The sequence below is a fragment of the Alternaria conjuncta genome (genome assembly GCF_024043145.1).
Source record: "Alternaria conjuncta strain BMP 0040 chromosome Unknown scaffold_1, whole genome shotgun sequence".
Taxonomy (NCBI): domain Eukaryota; kingdom Fungi; phylum Ascomycota; class Dothideomycetes; order Pleosporales; family Pleosporaceae; genus Alternaria; species Alternaria conjuncta.
In genome coordinates, this window is record NW_026250090.1 from 2,142,123 (window position 1) to 2,165,705 (window position 23,583).

At 42.9% G+C, this 23,583-nt stretch overlaps 6 protein-coding genes across 6 annotated transcripts; 3 read left to right on the top strand and 3 right to left on the bottom strand.

Annotated features, from left to right (window-relative positions):
- Window positions 1–8,670: 8,670 nt before the first annotated feature.
- J4E85_000759 (uncharacterized protein) lies at window positions 8,671–10,956 on the top strand (the record flags this gene model as incomplete). The annotated part of the gene is made up of 2 exons (XM_051465048.1): window positions 8,671–8,936; window positions 8,991–10,956. The coding sequence occupies 2 exons, from the start codon at window positions 8,671–8,673 to the stop codon at window positions 10,954–10,956; spliced, it is 2,232 nt and encodes a 743-aa protein (XP_051331569.1).
- Window positions 10,957–11,062: 106 nt separating this feature from the next.
- On the bottom strand, window positions 11,063–13,493 carry J4E85_000760 (uncharacterized protein; the record flags this gene model as incomplete). The annotated part of the gene is made up of 2 exons (XM_051465049.1): window positions 11,063–12,644; window positions 12,703–13,493. The coding sequence occupies 2 exons, from the start codon at window positions 13,491–13,493 to the stop codon at window positions 11,063–11,065; spliced, it is 2,373 nt and encodes a 790-aa protein (XP_051331570.1).
- A 399-nt stretch (window positions 13,494–13,892) lies between these two features.
- On the top strand, window positions 13,893–14,387 carry J4E85_000761 (uncharacterized protein; the record flags this gene model as incomplete). Its single annotated transcript, XM_051465050.1, has 2 exons — window positions 13,893–14,224; window positions 14,279–14,387. 2 exons carry the CDS (start codon window positions 13,893–13,895, stop codon window positions 14,385–14,387), a joined length of 441 nt encoding a protein of 146 aa, XP_051331571.1.
- Window positions 14,388–14,571: 184 nt separating this feature from the next.
- J4E85_000762 (uncharacterized protein) lies at window positions 14,572–15,516 on the bottom strand (the record flags this gene model as incomplete). Its single annotated transcript, XM_051465051.1, has 1 exon — window positions 14,572–15,516. The coding sequence occupies one exon, from the start codon at window positions 15,514–15,516 to the stop codon at window positions 14,572–14,574; it is 945 nt and encodes a 314-aa protein (XP_051331572.1).
- A 383-nt stretch (window positions 15,517–15,899) lies between these two features.
- J4E85_000763 (uncharacterized protein) lies at window positions 15,900–17,750 on the top strand (the record flags this gene model as incomplete). The annotated part of the gene is made up of 1 exon (XM_051465052.1): window positions 15,900–17,750. The coding sequence occupies one exon, from the start codon at window positions 15,900–15,902 to the stop codon at window positions 17,748–17,750; it is 1,851 nt and encodes a 616-aa protein (XP_051331573.1).
- Window positions 17,751–18,186: 436 nt separating this feature from the next.
- Window positions 18,187–21,852, bottom strand: J4E85_000764 (uncharacterized protein; the record flags this gene model as incomplete). The annotated part of the gene is made up of 1 exon (XM_051465053.1): window positions 18,187–21,852. The coding sequence occupies one exon, from the start codon at window positions 21,850–21,852 to the stop codon at window positions 18,187–18,189; it is 3,666 nt and encodes a 1,221-aa protein (XP_051331574.1).
- Window positions 21,853–23,583: the final 1,731 nt, after the last annotated feature.

Genomic DNA, 23,583 nt, shown 5'->3' on the forward strand with positions numbered 1-23,583 from the left:
TTTATAATATAATAGCTAATATAGTAAAGCTTAAAGTTATTAATATTAAGAATATAAGTTACTTGTAATTATATAGACTTTATATAAGTATCTTAGATTATATAAAAAGCTTTATACTAGTTCTAAGCTTACTATAGCTTACTAATCTACTTTTAAGTATTAATAGCTATATAAAGCGCGCTTTAGTACTTCTAGTTAGTAGATTAGATAGCTATTAGTATTATATTAGAAATATAAAGCTATTAGTATAAAAAACCTATATACGTAGTAATTGTTATAATAGTTTAAGTAGTATAGTAATAAGTATTATACGTTATTAGCTTATACTTAATTAAGAAATTTAAAAGTTTAAATCTTAAGTTTAATATAGTAATATATATTATATTATTAGAAAATTCTATAAATACTTAATTTATAAAAACTATACTATAAACTTAATCTCTTATATCTAGAAAGAGGTAAAAATACTTTACTTTAATTATTCTATCTCTTAGAACCTTTATAGAGTGTTCTAGCTAAGATATTATATTATTAATATATAGTCTTCTTTAAAGCTAAAAGTAGTACTAGTATTATATCTAGCTTTTCTAAAGATATAATATTAATAATAAGAATAAAACAAGTACTCTAAAGCTTAGTACTAGTAAGTTTTATATTAACGTAGTAGATATTCTTAATATAGTAAGTAAGAAACTTATATTATATCTATTTAAAAGCTTATATATCTTACTAATAAACTTTAAAAAAGTAAAGCTTATAAAAAAATAATATAAGATCTTATACTAGTAATATATATAATAAGTATTATAAAGATAATAAAAATACTAGAAATAGAAATAAAAAGATATATTTTAGCTTAGTATATACTCTTATACTAATAAGTAGAATAAAAAAGTACTTAATATAGTTTCTAGTAAAGTAAAAATAAAGTAGTAAATTAAAGCTTCTATAATAGCTTTTAAGATTATAAGTTCTAGAAATTCTATAAAGAAAGAAAGTTAGAAGAAAAGTAATATAAGTTAAAATAATTAAAAGGCTAAACCTAGCTTTAGTATATAAACTAAGAAGGCTAGTAGTAAGATAAAGTTAAAAAACTTAGTAATACTAGAATAGCTTATAGAAAAGAGTAAAAATATAGTTAAGAGCTATTTTAATTAGTATAGAGTTTAGTATTTAATTTAAGCTACTATTTATATCTATTTTAGAAATATTAATCTTTAGTATTACTCTAAGCTATAAAAGAATAATAGAGTTAGAGTATAAAAACTTTATAGATTAAAGTATAGTTTAATAAAGTAATAATTAGTATTTTTTAACTCTTTTTTTAGACTTTTTTTAATAGAAAAATATTAAAAAATACTTAATTACTAGTTTTAGAGATTCTAGTAGATTTTATAAAGACTTAAAGTAGATTACTATTAGTAGTAAGACTTCTAGTAGATTTAAATCTATATTTTTTTTAAGCTATATAACTCTATATATACTCTTATATTTTAATATAGTAGAGTAATATAAAAAAAAAGATATTAAAAAGGTTATCTTTTTTAAAGCTATTTATCTAGATAAGTAGAGTAGCTAGACTTAAAGATTTTTAATATTATAAAAGGTAAAATAGTAAACAATTTTATTTTAGCTTAGTAAGCTAGCTTACTAAGCCTCTAGGCTATAAAATACTAGCCTAAGATAAACTTTAAAAAGATACTCTCTAAATTAGAGTATATCTTTTTAAATAGTATATAAAAGTGTAGTTTTTTAATTTTACTAGATTTTATATAGTTATACTAATCTTATACTAAAATATCTAAGTAGTAGCTATTTTTACTTATCTTTAAATTAAAATTTTAGATTCTAACTTTAAAGCTTTATAACTTACTTATACTTATATTAAGAAAATTATTTTAATAGTAAAAAAATATATAGTTTTAGCTTAAGATTATAGCTTAGTTCTAAAAATAGTAATATTTTATTTTTAGTATTTTAATAAACTTTTATAAAGTTAAAGTAGCTATAAAAAGCTAATTATAAAATATAAAGTAAAGTATACTAATAAAAGTAGTTTATATAAGTATATATTACTAGTTTATAGAAGAAAGTTTCTAAAAAAAGTAACTTAATATTTAAAGAATTTTTAACTTTAAAGTAGTATTATAGTAAAGTATTAATATAGAGTAGAGTAATAAAATATAGTTAGTAACTCTATATAGTAATCTTATTATAAGTATATTTTTTAAGTACTTTATACTTACTATATATAACTATAAAATTTAATAAAACTTTCTTTCTAATATTTACTATAGATATAGTACTCTAATAATAATAATAATATACTAATAAAGAGTAATAGTAATAAAAGCTTCTTTAGTATACTTAAAGATAGACTTAGAGGTAGTAATAAGTAAGCTATAAAGCTATAGAAATATTAAAATATTTTTAAAAGTTAATATAAAAGCTTTCTAAAAGAAAGCTCTTAGTAGAAACTTTAGTAAAAAGAGTAAAAGTTAAAGTAGAAGTTAGAGCGTAGTATAATATAGCTTTTCTCTTAGCTATAAAGCTAGATAGGTAAAAGCGCTATATAGTTAAACTTTAAGTCTAGAGTAATATTAAATTATAGTACTATACTACTATAAAATATAAATAATATTTATATAAGTAAACTATAGTATAGAGAATAGTAGCCTAAAAGAAGTTATATAAACGTATATAGAGAATACTTTTTTTCTTTTTCTTTTTTTTCTATCTAATAACTTTCTATCTTAAAGAACTTCTTATATTTTTAAGAAATCTAAATCTCTAGCTAAATACTTAGCTAAATACCTAAATATAACTTCTAAACTTAATACTAATACTAATATTACTTTAAAGATATTAAACGCCTTTCTCTCTATACTTACTACTTAAGTAAGTACTTTTAACTTTTTAGTACTAAGTGTAAATAATAGTTACTTAGTACTACTAATAAGCCTAGTTTTTTATAAAGTTAGTATTACTAATACTAATATAAATTTTAATACTTTATACCTCTAAGTATAAATATATAAAGATAACTTTAAAAATATAGTAGTAACGTTTATAAATATTATTCTACTAAGAAAATTTAATCTATAAAATAAAATACTATATACTTATTTTTATATAAATATACTTTTTATTATTAAGCTATTTTAGATAAATATACTATTAATATACTATACTATAAAGAAAGAAAAAGATAAAGCCTTTATCTAGAAGAAATTTAAGTATTAGAATAGAGTAGATATAATATATAATATAATAGTACTAGTATAAATAGTAGTTAAAAGATAAATATAGTTAAATAGACTTTATCTCTAGACTTTACTTTAGAAGTTAAAGATACTTAGAATTATTTAAGAAATAAAAAATAAGCTATAAGTATAAGTATAGTAGTAATAGAGCTAGTAAACTAAAAAATAGTAGTTATAAATACTTTAAAATAATCTAAGCGTTATTATAAAGTATAGAAAGTAGTAGTAAGAGCTAGAACTTATTAGTATAGCTAGAGAAGAGATAGGTAGGTAATAGTAAATATAGATAGTAAGTAGTAGTTATATAATATAGCTACTAATATAGCTAGACTTATAGATAATTATATATAGAATATAAATTACTACTAGTTATATAGATATTATATAAATATCTTAGATTATATAGATATCTTAAGTTAGATTAAACTTACTTAGTTTCTTTTTAGTGTTACATAATTATATAAGACTAGTACTAGTACTAGTTAATAGTCTAGATAGCTATTAGTAATATATAATAAATATAAAGTAGTTAGCGTATTATAATTATATAAAGTAACTATTATATTAGTAGTAGAGATAGTATAGTTATAAGTATTATAAGTTCTAAATTTCGGCTTATATTAGAGATTTTTAAGTTTACTATTAAGCCTCTTTAATATAGTAACGCGTTATTACGTAATTATATAATTACATAATTATAAAATTATTTAATTTTAAAAAAAGTTTACTATAAGCCTTATCTTTTAGGCCTAAGAAGGTTTAAAGTAGTATAACTTTATAAAAACTAAAGATTAAAAGCGAAAATTAAAAATCTAGGCTATATAGAATATAAGTATTAATATTATTAAGAAATTACGTAATATAAATAAAGTTTACTTTTTAGCTTTTCTTTTTAATTCTTAAATAACTCTTTAAGTAAAACTTTTTATATTCTAAGAAAATTACTAAAAATATATTAAAATATAAAAAGTAAAAAAAAAAAAAATTAGTTATTTTAGGCTTAGTTAAAAAGAGGTAGCTAGTTAAAGTAAGTTTTTTTTTTTACTCTTATTTTAACTTTAGTTAACTAGCGCTAGAGGCTTACTAAGTAAAAATACTAGTAGCTAACTTAAAGAGAAGGTTCTTAGCTTTCTAAAATACTAAAAATCTCAGTTCTAGCTAGTCTAGTTATCTAGATATCTTGCTTTAAAAACTATAACTTTTTTAATATCTCTTTTTTTATATTACTCTACTATATTATCTAATACTAAACTTATTTACTTTACTTCTATAATAATAGTAGAAATACTACTATAGCTTTATAATATCTAATCTTTAAAATTTATAATAAAAGAACTATTTCTTAATATTTAAATAGAACTTATAGTTATCTATATTAGCTTCTATTTATTAAATAGTATTAATCTTATAGAGTTTATCTATTAATACTATTCTTTCTTTATATTTAATTCTAGACCTTTATAAAATATTTTAGCTAAAACTTTATATTAGTATTACTATAGGTTTTGCTATATAAATATATATCTAAAAAAGAATAGTTTTAAGGTTTTAAAGTCTAGTACTAATAGATTTTATAAAGATAGAGTATTACTATTTTATTATAAGTATAAAATTAATATTATAGTTAACTAAGAGTTTAGAAGTCTTTCTAATTAGCTTTTAGAAAGTTAAGTAAAAAATATAATTAATATAAGACTTTATACTAGCTATATAAAATTTTAATAATAGAAATACTAAAAATTATAAAAGTAAAAATTATTAAATTATTAAAAAGTAAAGTATATAAGTTTAAAGTACTAGTAAAGTAGTAAGATAAAGTAATTATAATAGCCTTTATTATAGCTAGATTAAGGTAATTTATAGTAATCTTTAGAATAGCTTATAGAAGAAGATTTTAGAAAAAATAGTATATAAGTAGTAATAAATTTATATTAGAGAGAAAAGTAGATAATTTATAAATATAAACTTTTTTAATATTTAGTATATAAGATTATATAATTAATTATATAATTAGCTTTTAATAAAATAACTAGCACTAAAAGAAGTTTAAGAAAGTAATAATAAATTTTAAAGCTAGCTTAGTTAGTATAGCTTTAGCTATAAATTTTACTTTTACTTAAATTTTTAATTAGTCTTTAAATTCTATATTAAATATAACTTATAAAATAAGATTTAAAATAAAAAGAAAAATAGAGAATAAAAAGAATATATATAGTAGAATTATAATCTTATAGATTAATATATTTATAATTAATTACTTTATAACTTATAGCTTAGTTAACTATAAGCTATATAACTTATAACTCTATTATAAATAATTACGTACTATAATATATATAGATATTAATATTTAAATTTATATAATATTTACTTTACTACTATATATCTAAAAGCTTTACCTACTATACTAATAATAGTAGTACTAAGAAGTTTAATCTTAGTTTACTTAATATTTATACTTGTAAATAAAAACTTATAGAAATATTCTATTTTTTATACTAGTTATAAGCTTTATACTTTTTAAACTAGATTAAACTATAAATTTATTAGTCTACTTATAAATTAAAGTATATTATTAATTAATAAGAAAAAGAAATATAAATAATATTCTAGTTTACCTATCTATAATAATTATTTATAACTCTTCTAGAAATACGTCTTCTTATATACTAGTAACAGAACTTACTCTTTTTAGACTAGCTTGTACTATAGAATTATTAGTTTACTAATTAATTAATTATTTATTTTTATTAGTAAACTAATAATTCTATAGCCTATAAACTAGTTCTAAAAAAGTAAGGTCTATTACTAGTACACTAAAGAACATATAACTAAAGGTTTTAGCACTCTAGAAGTAGATAAGCTAAGGCTTAGAGTCTTAGCGCTGCTACCTCTAAGGTAGTTAAAGCTTCTAAATTTAGGCTAGCTATAAAGCTATTCTAATACTAAAGTACTCTATAAGAGAATTTTAACACTAATCTCTAAAGAGATTATAATATAATTATACACACTTATTAGCTTATAACTAATAAAGTAATGCGTTCTAAAAGTTTATAGTTAGAACACGTATACTAAAATTTTAGTAGAAGTACGCTTTTTCTATTTTTTAAATTTCTATAACTTTTAGAACTCTAAAGATATATTAAAAACGCTAATAGTAACTTAAAGCTAATACTAAAAGCTACGCTATCTAAATAACTCTTTTATAAGTCTCTAAAGTAATTATAAGTTAATCTAAAACTAATCTTATTACTAGTTATATTACGCTACCTTACTAATACTTAACTAAATTATTCTATTATTAATCTACTTTAATTACTTACCTCTAAATTATGTTACTATTACTATATAAGTTCTCTAAAGATTATTATAAGAGATAGCGTTATAGTAAATCTTATAACTTTTTTTATTATCTTTATAACTACTACTATTATTTATACTTTTAAGGCGTACTTTACTAATAACGTAGTTTCTACTAGAACTATTAATAGCTACTATATTATATACATCTCTTATAAGTACCTAAAGTAGATAAATTCTACTATTATCTTTTGCTAAGACTTTACGTTTAAAGATCTTATTAATAAAATAGAATAGTTCTTTTATAAGCTAGATCTTAATATTATAAATTACCTAGTAGCTAGAGATTTATATATTACTAGAATTCTAAAGAAGCCTTTTCTAAGTATACTAATAATTAAGTACTCTCTCTAGAGTAAAGACGCTATTTATATTTACTTTACTATATATATAATTAAAATAGAGGTAAAGCTATATCTAAGTAAGGTAATAGAGAGTTATATTTACTAGTAGTAGACTATATTAGAAGAAATTCTTAAAAAGAGTAATAAAGAATAGAATAAAGATAAAAAGGTATTTATAAATTATTTTTAGTAGGTAGATACTATTATATAGATAGTAGTAGTATTAAAGTTCTACTAAAGCTAGTAAAAGTATAACTATAGAATAGTTATTATATTATAGTTATTAGTAGATAGAGATAATATTATAGTTATAGTTAATAGAGAATAAATATAGTAAGTTTTATTAGTAGTATACCTATTACTATATATTATATTATTTCTAGTTATTTCTAGTTATAGTATAAAGAAAGTTATATAGGTAAGTATAGAGTTAGTTTATAGGCTAGTAATAACCTTATTACTAATAGTAATATATTCTAAATTAATATTAAAATTATTTTAGTAGTTTTAAAAGAGACTAGCGTAGAGTTTTTTAACATTTTTTAATATCTTTTAACGTCTTTTTACTATAAAGATAACTCTAAATTAGGCTTAAGGCACTAATTAATTATTTATAAGGTTAATTTTAATAGAATATATTATTCTAGTTTTGCTTCTTAGTAAAGTTTGTAGCGTCTAGACAGTGCATTGTGTCTATCAGAGTGTCTAGCTCCCGCAGCAGGACCGCATCGCTCTTTGCGGTGTTTCTTAATCTACAGAACGTCTGCTTCTCCAGGTCGTCTTAACACTCTTGTTATCCCATCGCGGTTCAAAGCTGGACAAGATTTCAGCCACACCATCTGCACGAAGCAGCGAGAATGATCAGAGATTTGCGACGTCATGGCCAGAGCGTCAGGCACGCCCCAACTAGGCGGAAGCAACTTCAGCGTTCCGCTAGACATCCTCTTAGCTATACGACGTATTCAGCAGAGCCCGGCGCAACCTCCGCACAACCCCAGTTGCGCAATCGCAGTATCGACGTGTAGCACAGTCTAATTACAGGCAGGCTACAATCAGCCTTCAGACGATGTGTCGGCACGGCCGGTTTGTGTGCAAGACATCGTAAAGCAAGAACGTCTCGCCTCTGGTAGCCTAGACGAGAACCCTCGATACGTCGTATTTTCGTATAGGTCGACATACGCGTACACGAGTCACGACTTGGGGGCTTGATTGCATCGGACCGCCCCACGGGAAATACTACACAGGCTTCTGAGTCGTTCTGTACTTTGCATCGGAGTTGGAATACCTAGAGAGCTAGGTCAATGTTCTAAGGTCGAAGGCTACCGAGTTTCCCCGCCACCAATGCATCTGAATGAAGGCCAAAGCTGCGAAAGTACGCGGCCTCTACTCGCAGCCATGGGTATATAAGCCAACAAGGCGGCCTGAACCGACGGATCTCTAGTGATATTCAGATTCATCGAGCGCCTTTTCTAGCCTTGCGATAATTTCAGGGCTAGCATCAAACATGCACTTCGCAACCGCCCCAAGCGTCGTGTGTCTCATCACAGCCATCAGGCTTGTATCAGCTGTTGATTCGCCTCTTATCACCCCACTTTGTAAGCTGCTTTAAGCCGACTATCCTACATGACTGGCTAACCGGTGGCAAATGTACAGCTTGGAATGAAGCATCAGAGAAGGCCAAGAGCTTTGTGTCTCAGCTCACTATGTCGGAGAAGATTGGCCTTGTGACCGGAAGTTATGGTAGCGGCCCGATTCTACCTTGTGTAGGCACACTCGCAGCCGTCGAACGCCTCAATTACACTGGTCTGTGTATGTCCGACGGCCCGAACGGTGTCAATCGAGCGGACAGCGTAAGTGTGTTTGCGTCTGGGATCACGGTGGCGGCGACGTGGGATAGACGTCTCATGTATGAACGAGGATTCGCTCTTGGAGAGGAATTCAGAATGAAAGGCGTCCACGTTCTGTTAGGGTATGTCAATCCGTCGGCTCTACATTCTCAGGTCCTAGACTTACATCGACGCAGACCCAGTACTGGACCTATGGGCCGCCACCCTCGAGGCGGTCGCGGTTGGGAAGGCTTTGGCCCAGATCCATATCTTGCTGGTGTCGCCATGAATGAGTCTGTTACTGGTATCGAAGCAACTGGTGTCCAGACAAGCTCAAAGCACTACATTGGGAACGAGCAAGAAACCCAGCGCAACCCCAGTACCAAGGATGACGGAACAGTCATTGAAGCGATCTCTGCCAACATCGACGATCGAACACTCCATGAACTCTACCTCTGGCCATTCGCCAATGCTGTCCGGGCTGGAACAGCATCAGTCATGTGCGCCTACAGTCGCTTCAACCAGACATACTCCTGTGCCAGCTCGAAAGTTCTGAACACGATTCTCAAGGACGAACTAGCCTTTCCTGGATACGTTGTGTCTGATTTTGGCGCGACGCATGCCACAGTGGATTTCGCGGAAGGAGGCCTGGACATGGAAATGCCCGGAAACGTCACTGCAGCCGGTTTCCCATGCTACTTTGGCGACAAGCTCCTTGAGGCAGTTCAGGCGAACAAAGTATCGGAAGAACGCCTCGAAGACATGGCAAGAAGAGTTATGACGCCCTATTTCCGACTTCATCAAGACAAGGACTTTCCGATGATAGATCCTGCGACCGGGCCCGTACTCTTTGTTACTCAGCTTGGACATGTCCAGGTACCTTCAATGGCAGGAATGTTCACTGAGGTCCCAGCTATAGACGTTCGCGCCGATCATGCGAGCGGCATTCGCGAGCTGGGCGCAGCCGGCACAGTGTTGCTGAAGAACGTCAATGGAACACTGCCGTTGACAAACCAGACTAGCTTCGCTCTCTTTGGGAACGGCCTCCCAGATCCAACTATTGGATCAGCGTACGTGCCTGCAAGTGGCGAAGACGCTCCAGAGGGCTACGAGATAGGCGCCTTTGACATTGGTGGCGGTTCTGGCTCTGTGCGACACACAGATCTTGTGAGCCCACTCGAAGCCATACGGAACAAGGTGAAAGCTCTCGGAGGCCGAGTGCAATTGCTGTTCGACAACAATGAGATTGCGGCGGGGCGGTTCACGACCATCTATCCAACACCCCAAGTCTGTTTGTTATTCTTGAAGGCCTGGGCGACCGAAGGCGCCGATAGACCGGATCTGAACCTCCAATGGAATGCTACCATGGCTGTTGAAAGCACAGCAGCGCTATGCCCAAACACTATCGTGGCGACACATGGTCCGGGCGTAGTCTTGATGCCATGGGCGGACAACGAGAACGTGACGGCCATCTTGGCTGCACACTATCCCGGAGAAGAGATTGGAAACTCCATCACCGACGTCCTTTGGGGTACTGTTGAGCCCTCCGGCCGGCTGCCCTACTCCATTCCCAAGGACGAAGCAGATGCCGGTCCTCCGATTCTAGTGGTGCCTGAGAACACAACCGATCCTGGCGCATGGACGGAAGACTTCGTAGAGGGTCAAATGATCGATTACCGGTACTTCGACGCCAATTCTGACAAAGAACCCCTATACGAGTTCGGTTACGGGCTTTCATACACCAAATTTGACATGGCACCGGTCCTGAACGTGCAACTTACGGGCGGCTCGTTGAACCAACATGTCAACAAGTCCATGGGTATTGCACCAGGAGGGATGGTCGATCTGTGGACCAAGGTGGCCGTAGTGATAGTCAACGTCACTAATACAGGTGACCGAGCAGGTTCCACTGTTCCGCAACTTTACGTATCACTTCCCCAGGACACGACGCCCCCAGGCACACCTGTAAAGGTATTGAGAGGATTCAACAAACTACATCTCCGCAAAGGCGAGACGAAACAGGCGACTTTCGAACTCTTGAGAAGAGACTTGAGCTACTGGGACGTTCAAGAAAAAGAGTGGGTTATTCCGAGAGGGCAGATTACTCTCTTGTCAGGATTTAGCTCGAAGGACGTACGAGCAAACACAACAATCTCCGTGTAGTGTCTTTTTGTAAGATAGATAAGCAGAGATCCATATATGCGAGACATCTGTGTATCATCATGGATGGTTACTACATACTTTGTATGCTAGACTACTAATACAATTGCTACTCTGTTGTAGTTGCTAGAAGCTGAACGTACTGAATGGCACGGGCGCAAGTCTCGTGATCGGCCTTTCGTCTTTTCTCCATATCCTCTTTGCTACCGCCGTCCTCGGCAGGGTCTCGCTTGCGTTTCTCGCCCTTTTCCTCGTCTGCGTCATCGCTCTTATGCCAGAAGCGATGTGGCAAGGTCTCTTTGTCTGCGATCTCGGCGTCTGTGATCTCCCTTTCCTCTCTTTGCTTCTCGCTCAATCCTGCAGGGAGACACTCGAGGTCCAAGGCTTCATTGTCAAGTCTGAAGAAGACCCGCTGAACAAACTTGGCTCTTGTACGCCGACGCGAAAGGTTGTGTCGTAGAGCAGACGATGAGCTACTGCTGCTGAATGGAAAGTAGCTCCCGAAGATGCTGTTATCTTGCTTGTCCTCCACCTCAAGCATCTGCCACCGTTCGTCGGCTAGTAACTTAACGAGCTCACTTTTACCCCAGTCTTCGTAGATGTCGTTGGGTACATTAACGGTCAACTTCTTCAGATTCTTGAACTGGGAAGCGTAGCGAGCCCAGAAGCGCCTCCAGCCAATCATCTCGCGTTTCATGAGGGCTACCTCGGCGGGTGTAGGGCGCTTCGCTGTACGCAGCCAGCCAGAGACACCAGGAACGTCGGCGGGGTATTGGATACTGAGTTCATCAACCATGGCGGCGATGGGCGTAAGACTGAAGACGGCTTGGGTCGGAAGCAACAGTTCACGCTTGTCCGCGTTTTCCCCAACAAAGGTTTTGTAGTCGCCGAAATATAGGTTGCCATCAATACCAGACGCAGGAGACATGTTTGTGCGTTCGCCAATGGAAATACGGATAGGGATACCGAAGCTTCGTAAGGTGGATACCATAGTCTGTATACGAGACAGAATATCTTGTTTCGGAAGCAGTGTCCGGTTGGGCTCGAGATTGGCTGGAAAGACATCGGACATGAGGGAGTCCCAAGTGAATACGGGCTTCCAGTGACACTTCTCAGCTATCCACCGCAGCGCTTCCTGGACCTCTGGCTTGGAGCTAGGGTCACTCATCGCTTGGTCGTTGTTCTGCTGCGTAGTCTGGCCAAAGTGATGTCGGCGCTGCGTTACATTGATGAGATGAAATGGGTGAAGGACGATGTTTTGAAGACCGTGTATGGGCTTGATGTTGATGTTTGGATACTTCTTGGAGATGGTTTGGAGGCTCTGCAGCAGGTCCTCGAATGAAGCTCCTACGCCCTGCACAACATGATTGCCCAGCTCCATGTGATCGCGTCCGCAGTCTTCGAAGGTCTTGTCATCGAATGCCTCTTCCTCATCACGATGGTGATGCCCTTGAGTTATTCGATACGGTATGGGACCAATTACATCGCGATCGCGACGGTCCTCCATCCATGAGTATAAGCCGATTTCGACGTCTTTTATTCGCGACCAGGCTGTGGCATCGGTAGAGAAAAGGGATCGGTAGGGGGCGTAATCGTGTATCCTCAGCTTCGTCATGCTGTCTGGGCAATGCTTCTGCACACCATCCACAAGACAGCAGACGCGCTGGTGGACTTCCCATTCGTTCCATGTGCTAGGATGGATGTCAGTACTATGAGCGTCGGTGAGGACTCATGGTGGACAAAACTTACTGGAAGCCTGAGTAGCGCTCTCGTATCGCGAGCGTCTTCAGCTTGCTGCAGATGGGAAAGATGATGCTGGCGACAGAACCGCTCTTGTGCCTTCTGGACATGCGGAAGCCCTGCTTGAAGCGATAGTCGTTGTATGAGTAGCTGTACTCAATCCGAGAGTGCGCAGTGTAGTCAGCCCAATTGGCAACCTCGAGCTCTTCGAGGCGGCCGAACAGCTTGGGGCAAGCAGCAGCCAGCATGCTCCACGTCCACGTCTCTTCCGGAGTCCATACGAAGTCTTTAATGGCCGAGATGTCTAAGCTCGTCAGGCATGGTAGGTTTTCTTCTATCCACCTGAAGTCGTCTATACTCGCCCAATGTGACATTGCCAACTTGTGTACGTGTCGGCGGTTCTCATCCGTGATGCTCTCCTGGAGGCTTATCCACCGTATATTACCCAGGCCTCTGTACTTCCAGTCACCTAGTCTGATGTCGCGCACATCGTTGAGTTGTATGGGGTATTTGTAGAGGAGCTGATTGACGGTGACGCTGCTTGCCATGCCTTTACAAAGCCTCTTCAAGCTCCAGGCAGCGTCGCGATCGAGATAGTCCATGACACACTTGAATATGTCGTCGGGGAGTTTGAGAAGCATGCTGCTCTGGCTCGCGGCAGCTTTGGACTTGGGCTGGTTGAGTGCATCGGAAGCGACAGGGCTACAGTCACGACTTGAAGTAAAGTCGGGCATATCGGGCGAGAGATAGTCAAGATCGTGCAGGCTGAAGAGATTCATCAAGTAGCGATCGTAGCTCATGGGTGAGAGACAGTGGAGTGGGAAGAGAAGAGGGGACAGAGGAGCGAGGGCAGGCTGGGGCGCAGCAGTTGTACCCAAGGAGTGAGTTGCGCGCTGAGGCAACTGACTGTTCACGTGAGTGAGCGAGTGACTGGGTGAATGATGTGGTGAGGCGCATGGAGGTGCAGAGCCATGTGTGGGAGTATTGCGAATGTGAGAGCACAGTCGTGGAAGGCGCGATGGTGAGGCTGGCAGGCGGCGCGCGTAGCAGCGATGCGGAGAGGGTGCGGAAGTGCGGCGCCGCCAAGACACGCGTCGCTTTTCGCGCGCCGACGACTTTCTGCCTGCGCGAACCAACTGTCGCAACACCCTCACCCGCCGCACACTCACCCACGCGCCCACCCCACGCGCATTCCCACCATGGCCGACGCCCAGGTTTTCGAAGAGACATTCACCGTCACCTCCATCAACAATGAGAAATACGACCGCGTCTCCCGCATCTTTGGCACCTCGACCGATAGCCAAATCACCATGTCGCTCGACATCAACCACGAACTGTTTCCGGTGGAAGCTGGCCAGACGTTGAGCCTGGTCCTGGCAACGACATTGGCGCTGGACGGTAGTGCCAAGGGCGACAACGACTCTATGTGGAGGAGCGTCGGCAAGCAGGGTGTTACAACACTGGCCGACATGTACGACTACGTGTGCTATGGGAAGAACTACCGCATGGAGGGTGGTGACGGCGACATTATGTGAGTGAAGCTCACGCGTCAACTTTGACCGTACTGGGTGCTGACAGCAGGTAGAAAGTACTTCGCCAGCTTCGGCGGGCTGCTTCTGTACATGGAGGGCCCTCACAGGAAGCTCAGCGGGCTCAAGATCGACGACATTTACATGCTCATCAAGCACTCATAGTACTAGTGTCTTCGCCTCCACCACGATCCAAGGGAAGCAAGCATAAATAGGCGTTTGGTAGCATTGTGTTGGTATTGGTATCATCTGGTCTAAAAGTTTCGGCACGGCGTCTGGATACCCCCAAAGGACTCGATAGATTCACCCGCCAATCTTGCGCGGGAATATCACGTTTTCCTTCTCCTTCTCACAGTGTAGGGAACTCCAGCTTCCTGTGCAGTCGACTCACAATCTCGATGTAGTCGCGCTCGTTCTCCGTCGTCAGAATACCGTGGCGGACCAGGAAGTCAAGCACAACCAGCGCGCAGTTCGGCTTGAATTCGCCTTTCTTCATCCCTTCTTGCACTTCCTCCACACTCCACAAGTAAAATTCTTCGACCTCGTCATCGCCTGGTTTCGGGATTGTGTCTTCGGGGAGCTCGAGATCGTAGACATATTGAACTTCGGGCTGCATCAGGTTCGTCTCTCCTCCCGCTCTTTCGTCTCGGATATACCAGTATGTGACTGTGCCGCACGCCTTTGCATTTGCCCGAACGAACTCTTCGTTGAGCGAAGCTTCCTCTCCACACTCCCTCACAAGACTCTCAAATGGCGACTCACCTGATGCGATGCCGCCTGCAACCGCGTTATCCAACATGCCTCCATACGTCTGCTTTGTCCGCGCCCGTCTCGGCGTCCACATCTTTAGCTCCCCATCCTTCCTCGTGAATGCCGTAAGATGCACACCGTAGGTAACCACGCCGAACAGGCAACTAGCACTCCGTTCGACGTTGAACAACAGCTCCTTCCCCAGCCCATACACAGCATATAGTTCATTTCGCCACTTGTCCAAAACTTTGAAGTGGCCTGTCTGCCGCATAGCCAACAGTGTTGTTTCTACCGCTTTCGACCGCTCGTCTGCGTTGGATCCGGCTGTAAGATGGAGGATGCGAGCATCGTCGTCGATTTCCCAGCCAGGCACTCCGCGGAAAACCTCGACAACGGAGGGGAGCATATAACCCAGCGCATAGTTGTAGCCCGAGACGCGCAATTGGTAATACGTGTTGATGGACGCGATGTATGTTTCCGAGTTGACGTCGGGATACGGAAAGCCGTCGCATTGGTTTATGAGATCGAGGTTCGTGAGAGACATTGTGGATGTATGAGGGGTGGATGTTGTGTAAGCCAGTGCAAGTGCTGCGCCAGCTGGGTGTTTGTGAGCTGCGTCATACGCTTACCCACACAAGCTTGGGTGGGGGCGGGGCTTCGAAACAGCAACAACCATGTCAAGCTTCGTCCGTGCCTCCAGACGTTCCCTCCAAGGACAGACGAGATGGACTTCCCAGACGATCCGGCAGAGGTGGCAGTTGCGATCGAACACACTTGTCAGCTGTCACGGTCCTCAAGCGTCTTGTGCTCGTATAGTGCTGCCTGAAGCTAGCAAGTGCACAAATTCCACGTCATGTTGCATCGACTTTCTCCAATGTTCTCCCAAACACAACCTCGCCGTCATCGCTTATCTTAACTTTAGGGAGGATGGAGACCTCAACTTCCAGGATCGTTCTTGCTGTACCTAAACAGCATGTCAAAACTGTAAAGTCTGCCCTCGAGCGGGCCGGACAGTTAGATCGGAGCAGCAAGATCGTCCCTGAGTTGGATGACAGAAGAGCACCAGAGGCTGTCATAGATTCGGCTGGCCCGAGTCAAGGTGCTGATTTATCAAAGGCATCTTCACCTGGAGAAGACACTGCGGCATCACCAAACCTTACACAGCAGTCACGCTTCCCGAGGCTCCACTTCGACGCGACCAGCGGCGAATATGTCGACCAGTCATTCTTGGAAGACAGAGCTCAGCGCGAAAACCGAAGCATTGAGAACGAGACTTCGAGCCTGGCGGCCGAGGCACCTGGTGATCGCGACAATCATATCAGGTTTCCAGCCCTGCAGTTCGATGTGGTTAGAGGAGAATATGTTGAGCCTTCTTCCATGAATGCGGAGGCTGATAAGGCTAGAGAGCCTGACCAAAAGCGTATGCGTATCCCCACGACCATTCCGTGCCCTACGCAAATAAACGGCACAAACGAAATCCTGGATCTAGAGGCTGTATTGTCCAAGATAATAGATAATCTTGCATTGGACGAGATCTCCACAGACATATCTATCTCACACCACGTCCCAAGCACGGGAGTATCCCCGCATGGAGTTCACCAAAGCCCACTACATAAGGCTTTAGGAACCGCGCTCACTTTACTCCCGGATCTTGCATCCATAACGCATACACTCACGGTCGAAGCACTTGTCACAGCTTTCCCAGATGGATACTCAGTGTACAAACCCATGCTTCTCCTTCCGCACAACGCCTTATCCTCCACACCGTGGCGAACCCTCATCGCCACCTATCCACCAGACTCAGAGAAAATGAAAGAAGTATGGCGGGATATGGCGATATCAGTGGGCGCAACGCACGTCGCCATCAACGCGCCTATACCGATATCCACATCTTCAACATCAGCATCATCCATCACCACGACAGGCGGAGAGAACATACTGCGTAGCCCAACCAATCTCACACCTCTATACGGCAACTTCGGTCCTGCACCAACCCCACAAACCATAACCTCACCATCAGCAACAGACTTTGCCGACGCCCTCTGGGTGACTGCGCGCCAAAACGGTATTTGGCAAACTTGGGCGCCGCTTTACACGATGTTTAGCCGTGGCAATGTGAATGAGAAAGCAAGAATATTGAGTCTTCCTTCGGTCAATGATCTGGATGTTGCGTCAACAGCCGTCGATCTCTACGCTGGAATCGGCTACTTCGCCTTCTCGTACAAGAAGAGTGGAGATAGACGGAATACAGGTATCAGACAAGTCGCTTGTTGGGAGATAAACCCGTGGAGTGTCGAAGGACTACGCAGAGGTGCTGAGATGAATGGTTGGAGCTGTCGAATCCTCAAAGATACTGACATAGCGCGACTTCGTGAAAGTCTAGCAGTGGACGATTCCGACTTCCACCAAGCGGATCTTCTCGTCTTTCAGACGAGCAACGAGAGCGCTGAGACGGACTATACGTTGCTCCCATCGCGTAAGCCACCTATTCGACACGTCAATCTCGGGTTGCTGCCTTCGTCGAAGCTTTCCTGGGGTGTTGCGGTTGCAATACTTGACAAGCAGATCGGAGGATGGATTCACGTGCATGAGAATGTGGGTGTCAACGATGTCGAGACGAGGCGAAAGGTTGTAGAAGGTGAATTCCAGAGTTTGGTGGACAAGAGGGACGCCGCAACGAGAAGGAAGGCTCTGGTGGAACATGTGGAGAAAGTGAAGATGTACGCACCTGGTGTTGTGCACTGTGTTTTTGATGTTGTTATTGGAGGCGATATCTGAGAGCCGTGTACAGTCATCTGTTGTCAACACCACGAGGGTACGGCTGATATTTTGAGGTGGTCATCAACTAAGGACATGTATAAACACCACATGGCTTTACATCACAACAAATTCTTCTTACACATCCTGTGGCATTCATATTTGCGAAATGCACCAATTGTAGGAATACTAGTAGATCTGATCAGTCTATTTATGGTATCATAGTTTCCGCACCTTGTGTCTGCTAGATATGATGATATCCCCTCAGCAGCACATCGGATCAAAGCAAAACTCCACCCTGGATGCCGAAAGCGAAGGTCGCAACCTCGCTGTGAAAGTATTCCAACGCCCGCTAGAACGCAGCAAAGACCAAAACGCAAAGTTCCAAAGGATATAGTACATAGATGGCAAAATCTGAAGTCGCCATGGTAGGAGAGTCGGCACCCTGTTGCCGCGCTCATTCGACCTCTGTCAGCCACCTTCGAATTCCCTCTTTCAGGGAAGAGTCGTTCTCGGTTCTTGGGTGAGAGGTCTTGGTAGTCTTTGTCGTTTTTGTCTGACCACCTTCCTTAGAAGGCTGTCTTCCTCCGCGCTCAGTGGCTACGTCTTTGACGACAACTTCCAACGCTTCGAACAGCACGCTCTTACAGTCAACATGCGGTACTTCGACGTGTGGAACCGCATCTGACTCCGCTCGTGTATCGCGCCGACCCCTTCTGCTGCTTGATCGTGATGACTGGGCAGAGTTGACACGAGTCACTTCACCAGACTGGGCCAGTACACGATCCACACCGTCTATGAGGGTAGAATCGAAGTCCATGATGTCTTCAGTGACGAACTTCTCAGCGAGATGGACTTCAGTCATCATCGGAACAGCGGTGCCTGATGTATACGGATTGCCGTAACGCGAGTGGCCGGGTCCCAAACCAGGAACGCCTGGCGTCATGGCCGAGGATTGGTAGGTAGGTGTAGGGATCAGCTTGACAAGGCGCCGTAAGCTGATGCGCTTGATCGAAAAGGTACTTGTGTCAGCAATAAGGGCGGAACATATGTCCATCCAACGTTCAAGTGGACCAGACTCCAGACTAGGTGTAGTCACCGTGCTCAGAGGTGTGGGTTCCGCGCTCATTGCTCGCTTGATATCCCGTTCCAGCTCGCGATATGGTTTGATAGCTTGGACAGCGAAGTCAGGATGAAACTGACTTAGCCACCCAGCCACGTTGACAGGCTGTTCCGGCTCTCCGTGAGGCGTCGACAGAACCGATGATTCACCAAAGCTGGAGCCCGGTTGACTTGAAGCTGATCCAAATCCTCCCAATAGTGGAGACTGTAGAGGGGAGTCGAAGTCGGGGAGCGGCAGGTCAACGTCGATAACGCCATCCTTTTCATTGACTGACAATTTCAAATGACTTTCAAAAGTCTTCTGACGCTCGGGTATCGGCCGCGCTGCAGATGCAGGAACACCGGAAGTGCCACCATTAGAGTAAACACTGAGAGTGTCTTTTTCGCCGGAGTCAGGTGCAAACGGAGAATCGACGGCATCGCTCTCGAAGACACGGTCCATAGAGAGTTCCTGTACCATGTGCTCAAGCTGCGATCGAGGGCGCTGTTGCCCACGAAAGCCCACGCCATCATCTGTTGTTTGGAAGTACTCACTCTGGTCGGTCGAGGACGAGCGACGGCCGCTCCAAAAGTTCATGAAGCCACTCCAGCGACTAGTATTGCTGGAATCATTGCTGGCAAGGCTTGTCTGGCCTGTACCGCTCCGTTGTAGGGTGCTGATCAAGTTGGTGGACGCCAGACTATCACTGCTTTCTGGTCTCATGTCAGGCATGGTGCCGGACGACTTTGTTCTAGGGAAGGTGAAGTGAGCGACAGGCATCGCATCCTGTGGGTTGGCTGTTGAGGTGGTTACAGTGCTGCCTGTCGTGACTGGGCCTTCCGACATGGAGGGGACGACTAGAGTGGTCCGGACTGAATGTGCAGAGGAACGTCGCGAATGGCCGAGCGGCCGTACAGGTTCTGACGTCTCAATCAAGGCCGACTCGGAACGTTCGTCTAGAGCCTGCGTAGGCGGCTGATGCACACTCTGGGGTTTCGGCGGCTGCAGAAGAATATTGGACATGCTCTGCTTACCCCTCGGTCCTCGCTTTATTTGTCTCCTTAGCGATGGCTGTCTTGAGGGCGGCATGTTGGTCGGAGGCGACTGTGAGTAAGCACGTAGGGACGCCGAAGTGCCAGGGCGCGCGTACGTGCTGTCGCCCATGGCAGACGCATTAGGTGGTAGAAAAGCAGCCAATAGAAAGATGAGTCTCCGAGCAGCCATCTTGTCCGGGGAAACAATGACAGTGCGACTCGGAATGGTGAGGTTCTCTCCAGCAGTTGCTTTCTGTAGTTCGCGATGACGCTTGCGGTGCCACCTGGGGCCCAGGATGTTGAGCCATTCAGTGTGGTTACCGAGGAAAGCAGTCAGCAAGTTGAAGAAGAAGAAGTTCTGTTCTCGTCGACCTGCCCAGCGACCAAGCCATCTGGCCTCCTCGCGCCACACGCCCCACTTGCCTTGACCTGTCATTACGCGAGGAATTCTCATGCCGCTTACGACGCGATTGCCGGTCAGCTCCGCTGCGTCTCGTATCTCTTTGTCCATCATGAGGGCGTTCGGCTGCAATCGTAGGGCTCGTCGACTGGCCTGCAGAGAGGAGTCTCGAAGACTCGTCCGTGAAGGCTGGTTTCTCTGGTGGTGGGCTACAGGTGTGGCCATGCCATCTGGTGATTTCGGCGCCTTGAACTGAGCCAATATGCGCTCCTGAACTACGTGTTGGAGGCTGCTTAGAGCGCGCATGATGACATCCCAGTGCTGGCCTACGACATCAACGCGGTCATCGACGTCACTACACAACGACGAGGATAGGAGTGATTCGACGCCCAGGTTAGAGTCGATGAAGGCCCATCCTGCGCGGCGATCCGAGTCCAGTGACGAACCAAGAGAATCCTGTCCAGGGGCAGAGGTCGAAAGGTGTCCAGGAGTCCTGGTATTGGCGCTCCGGGACGAAGGTCTCAGGCTCGGCGACGTGTTCGATATGGGCAGGTGGAGGATGATGGTGATGGCATACATGGGGCTCTTCCGCACGTGTGACGGGTATGGCGGCTTGGGGGCACCTGGCTTGGCGTTGGTGGACGGAAAAGGGAACCCATTGCCTTTCGGCAGTGAGCTCTGCGGCGTCGGCGTGCGGTCGTCGTGATCCTCGTCCGGCATGGTGACGGAGAACAAGCGTGTGATGAAGATGGTCCGTCGCTTGGGCTCTTTCGGTATGCTCTCGGACGAGTCGGCGCGGGGCATGTCGGTCGGGAGGTTGGCGGGAGTGAAGGATTTGGCGAGATGGCTTCGGCGGCGGAGGCCCTCAGCGCGGCCCAGAGAGCTGGTCGCATCCTGGACGCTGGTGCTCAGTATGGAGGCATCGGCGGGCTTGGTGTCGAGGGGCACGATGTGGATCTTGTTGGAGTTGCCGCGGTAGTTCATGGCGAGGTTGCCGAACATGCAGTCGAGGCAGATGTTGGCCAGGTCGGTCGACTCCTTGGCCCGCGCCTGGGCTTTGGCCTGGACCTGGGCGTGCTCGTCGATGTTGGGCATGGAGGAGATGGAGCTGCCGCGGGTGCGTATGCGCGTGAAGCCGGCGACCGTGGGCGAGCGCGGCGGCGGCGTGGGCTCTGTGGCGAGGGAGGAGCGACGGGCATGCTGTCCGCCAAATGTCGGTCCTGCGGTGCCTGCAGCGCGAGCGCGTATGGTGGGCGATGTGGGCGGGTCGGCGCGCGGCGGGGCGGGCTTGGAGTCGAACAGGATGGCCTTGGGCATCTGGGGCGTCTCATCCTGGGCGATGATGATGCGGCAGTCGCGCGGGTAGTCGAGGTCGATCTCCGGCAGAGGCCCGTCGTGGGCGCTGCCGGGCGTCAGGGGCGCGGCGTGCAGAGGGTAGGGCTGGCCCTCGGGGTGGTAGAGGGTGCTGGTCTCGGGGTACAGCAGATGGCGCGTGTGGCTCTCCTCCGTCGCCGAGTCGAGCACCGTCGGCGGCGGCGCGTGGGCGGCGCTGGAGCCTTTGCGGCTGCTGAAGAGGTGTCCGATCATGTCGAGAGGGCGCATTCCGCCATGGAAGCGCGCCCAGTTCTAGCAGTGGGCGGGCTCGGTACAGTGGGCGTGGCGGGCTCGAGCAGTGCGGCGTGCTGGTTGACCCATGGCAGTCTTCTAGGTAGTAATTCCACTGCACTGCTACAGGTGATGCGGGGCAATGAGGGCTGCGACAACAAAGAGAAGCGTGTCGCGTGGGCCGTGTTAGTGAGGGGAGCGCGCGTAGCCTAGTGCAGAGCTGCCGTTGCTTAGTTATAGAAAGGCGGTGAGCGGCTTCTGCTACTATCGTGAAAGGATCGACTCACGACGCACATCACCGCTGCACGTCACCCCTCCACCACGGGCCCACCCAAGATTCCTCGACATCACACGTCCTCCAAGTGGGACAGCCAGCTCTCACTTCGACGCGGTGATAGGACTCGGGCGAGAGAAAGAGCTCCATCGCCCTCCGTCATCACAGTGCTACACATCCGCCGACGGCCATCAGCGCCTGTGGCTGCGGATCTCCCGGGGTACCCCAGATCACGGCATGCACGTCTTTCTAAACCGTCCTGGTGCAATCCGCCGCCTCGCTTTGACAGGCTGACGCACGCCAACCCGCACTCTCGATATCAACAACTTGCTCCGCGTCGGACCACCTCCGCGGGCCATTGTCGTCGGGGCGGAAGGGACTTGCCTTGCTTTCCTATTGGGACCTGAGATTGCCCAGCAAACAGTAATCTCTACCAACACTGCCCTTACTGGACAATCAACGGGCTCTTATCGAGATCGTGTAACCGTGCCCGCGTATGTGCATGTGCATTGGGGGATCTTGGTGTTGATAACACATTCAGACATCTCAAGATGGCCACCCACCTGCCCATGTACCGATGATGCTGATGCAGTGCAATTGCTATTTCCACGCATCTATACTTGACCACATGCTTCTATATCCAAAGCATTCTTCCGGTTTCCATCACAGTGGTATGATGTCCGACTCCCGCGATACGCGTCGTTTGTCCAGCTGGGAAGAGATCGACACATGTTAGTGTCTTCGGAACAACGTGACGCAACGTTCCGAGCCTCCTTCTACTGCTGGATTCCCCGCCGGTATCGGGTGACGATCGTGGAATCTATCCGTATAGATATAGGTGCATAGTGAGGCGATGTAGGAGATCCTGATGCTCTTGAATCCAACCAAGTAATACCGGGCGTTTAGGGCGCAACCAGAGGCCCCGAGCCAAATGTCGACATGTCTCAGATGATCCACACCGCCTGTCGTACTGGGTAGCATCGCCTCGACTCGGATAGCCATCACGAGGTTATCAAACTACACTCTGTTAGTTCAAGCAAGTCAATTACAACACCAGCTCCAACCCACGCCGTTGGACCATATTACCAGCTGAGTTGTGTAGGGGCGGAAACCACCACTACAGCTCACACCGCCTAGCCGCCGGCATGACTTCATCTTCTTCTCTATGCAATGTCTGACATCGGGTCGCAAGTACAAACCGACCAACGTAACGAGCCGACGATGCAAACTCCCGCAAATTCCGTCACTACATTGCCTAAGCTAGACCTCCTCTACACAAGAAGAAGAAAAATAGTATAGAGACTACATCACAATGATAACATGTAAAGTAGGTAACCTGACGTTAATGTAGGCTCTAAGGCGTCCAGTTCTTTCCTGAATTGACGCGGACCGGTGTCACTGCTGCGTCAATATTGCTGATAAAAGAAGTCCTGCAGCGA